The 2351-nt window shown below is 68.5% G+C and overlaps 1 protein-coding gene across 1 annotated transcript in view; it reads left to right on the plus strand.

Annotated features, from left to right (window-relative positions):
- Nucleotides 1–1435, plus strand: part of LOC112956386 (serine/threonine-protein kinase PAK 4-like) — a gene marked incomplete at its 5' end in the record, with an annotated part of 5971 nt that extends 4536 nt beyond the window's left edge. The window contains 2 exons of the mRNA XM_026049888.1: nt 607–741; nt 817–1435. Coding sequence (XP_025905673.1) covers nt 607–741; nt 817–972 — 291 coding nt within the window. The remainder of the gene's footprint in view (nt 1–606; nt 742–816) is intronic.
- Nucleotides 1436–2351: the final 916 nt, after the last annotated feature.

Below are 2351 nucleotides of genomic sequence, written 5' to 3' on the forward strand. Positions count from 1 at the left end.
GGGCGGGAGGTGGTACCTCCCAGCCACGCGCTGACAGCCCTCGGCCGCCGACTGTAGCTGTGGCCAGGGTGGGAGGTGGTACCTCCCAGCCACGTGCTGACAACCCTCGGCCGCCGACTGTAGCCGGGGCAGGAGGTGGTACCTCCCAGCCACGCGCTGACAACCCTCAGCCGCCGACTGTAGCCAGGGTGGGAGGTGGCACCTCCCAGCCACACGCTGACAGCCCTCGGCCGCCGACTGTAGCTGTGGCCAGGGTGGGAGGTGGCGCCTCCCAGCCACTCGCTAACGGCCCTCGGCCGCCGACTGTAGCCAGGGTGGGAGGTGGCGCCTCCCAGCCACTCGCTAACAACCCTCGGCCGCCGACTGTAGCCGGGGCAGGAGGTGGTACCTCCCAGCCACTCGCTAACAGCCCTCGGCCGCCGACTGTAGCCAGGGTGGGAGGTGGCGCCTCCCAGCCACGCACTGACAACCCTCGGCCGCCGACTGTAGCCGGAGCGGGAGGTGGTACCTCCCAGCCACGCGCGGACAACCCTCGGCCGCCGACTGTAGCCGGGGCGGGAGGTGGCGCTTCACAGCCGCCCGCTCATCACCCCTTCGCCCCGACAGGTGGACATCTGGTCGCTGGGGGTGATGGTCATCGAGATGGTTGACGGAGAACCACCGTACTTCAACGAGCCGCCGCTGAAGGCCATGAAGATGATCCGGGACAACCTGCCGCCCAAGCTCAAGAACCTGCACCGGGTACGAACACCCCAACTCCCCCCTGCGCCGGCTGTTGGTCGCAGTGTTGCGGCGCTCACAGCCGCTCTCTTGCAGGTGTCGCCTTCCCTCAAGGGCTTCCTGGACCGCATGCTGGTGCGGGACCCGCTACAGCGCGCCGCCGCCACCGAGCTCCTCAAACACCCGTTCCTGGGCAAAGCGGGACCGCCGTCCTGCATCGTGCCCCTCATGCGCCAGAACCGGCTCCGGTGAGGCCGGAATGCCGGAACACCGGACGCAGCCGGAGGCGCTTCCCGGCCCTCCGCGCCCACAGCAGCCGCCTGTACCGGCGGCTTTCCCAGTTTTCTGCCGGTGGCTGCCGGTTGTGCCGCCGGGGTCCTGGGTTGGCCGAGGGCTTTGGGGGCGACTCCCGGCATTCTGGCTGCATCCCGCCTTTGCCCACGGTGCTCCAGCCTTTCCGGGGCACCTCGGCTTTCTCGCGGCGCTCCGGCTGTGCCGATGGCTCCATGCCTTTTCCCGCGGCATTCCCGCTTCCCGACGGCGTTCCGCCGCCGCTCCGCCTTTCTGCCGCCTCTGGATTCATCACCACACTGCTGTTGTCGGAATGCTCCGGCGTCTTCCAGCCCCACGACTCCTTTCTCACGAGTTCCGGGAATTCCCGCTGGAAAACGAGCTCCGGCTCCGGGAAGCCCCGGAGTCCTTGCCCTCCTTCCCACCGGATCCGGTGTTCCGGCGCCCACCATTTCTTGGGAAGGGGGGCGGGGTGAATCCGCCTCTCTGTCTCATCTCGGGACGCGGTGGGGGCTCCGCGGCGGGACCCCCCCTCGGCTCCCGCATCCCTCGGGATCCGGGGCCGCCGGGAGCCGCCCGCGTCCCCCCCACACTACAGCCCCCGGCACCACCGGGGGGGGTCGGGTTGTTTCCTTTGCGGTTGTTGTTTTTTTCCCTCTTTTTCGAGCAAAGGGAACTATTTATAGGGGCGTTTTTTGTAAGGCCGCGGGGGGCCCAGGCGTGCGGGGCCCTGTTTGGCTGCGGTTGAAGCTACAGGTTTCGTTTTTGGAAGAAAAACATTAAAAAAAAACAAGAAAAAACAACCAAAAACCCCAGCAACCACCCGCGCCGCCTGTTTGTTATGATTGGGGGGTGGAGGGGACAGCCGGACCCCGTGCGGGTGTTGGCGGGAGGCGGCTGTTGCTCCACCCTGTTGCGGGGGCTGCAGGGGCCGCCCCAGGCTGTTGCAGGTGGCAGGTCCAGGCAGGCAACACCCCATCCCGGCAACACCCGGCGCGGCAACACCGTGCCAGGGCGCGTCACCCATGGCGGCGCCCCCGCCGCGCTCCCCCTTCTACAGGAACCTGCTGCGAAACCCCCGGCCGGAAGGTACCGCCTGTGCCCGGCCGCCTGTTGCGCCCCCCRCCCCGGCCCGGCTGCCTGTTGCTCCTGTCCGCCTGTAACCTCCTCCCGCAGGGCTCAACGTCTCGGAGCCGGTGCCGGCTGACGCTGCGGAGCCGCCGGGTGAGCGGTGGTGGTTGGGGGGGGTCCTACACGCCTGTACATGTAACCTCCTCCCGCAGGGCTCAACGTCTCGGAGCCGGTGCCGGCTGACGCTGCGGAGCCGCCGGGTGAGCGGT

The sequence above is a fragment of the Nothoprocta perdicaria genome, unplaced genomic scaffold (genome assembly GCF_003342845.1).
Source record: "Nothoprocta perdicaria isolate Ctin4 unplaced genomic scaffold, notPer1 scaffold_626, whole genome shotgun sequence".
NCBI classification, from domain to species: domain Eukaryota; kingdom Metazoa; phylum Chordata; class Aves; order Tinamiformes; family Tinamidae; genus Nothoprocta; species Nothoprocta perdicaria.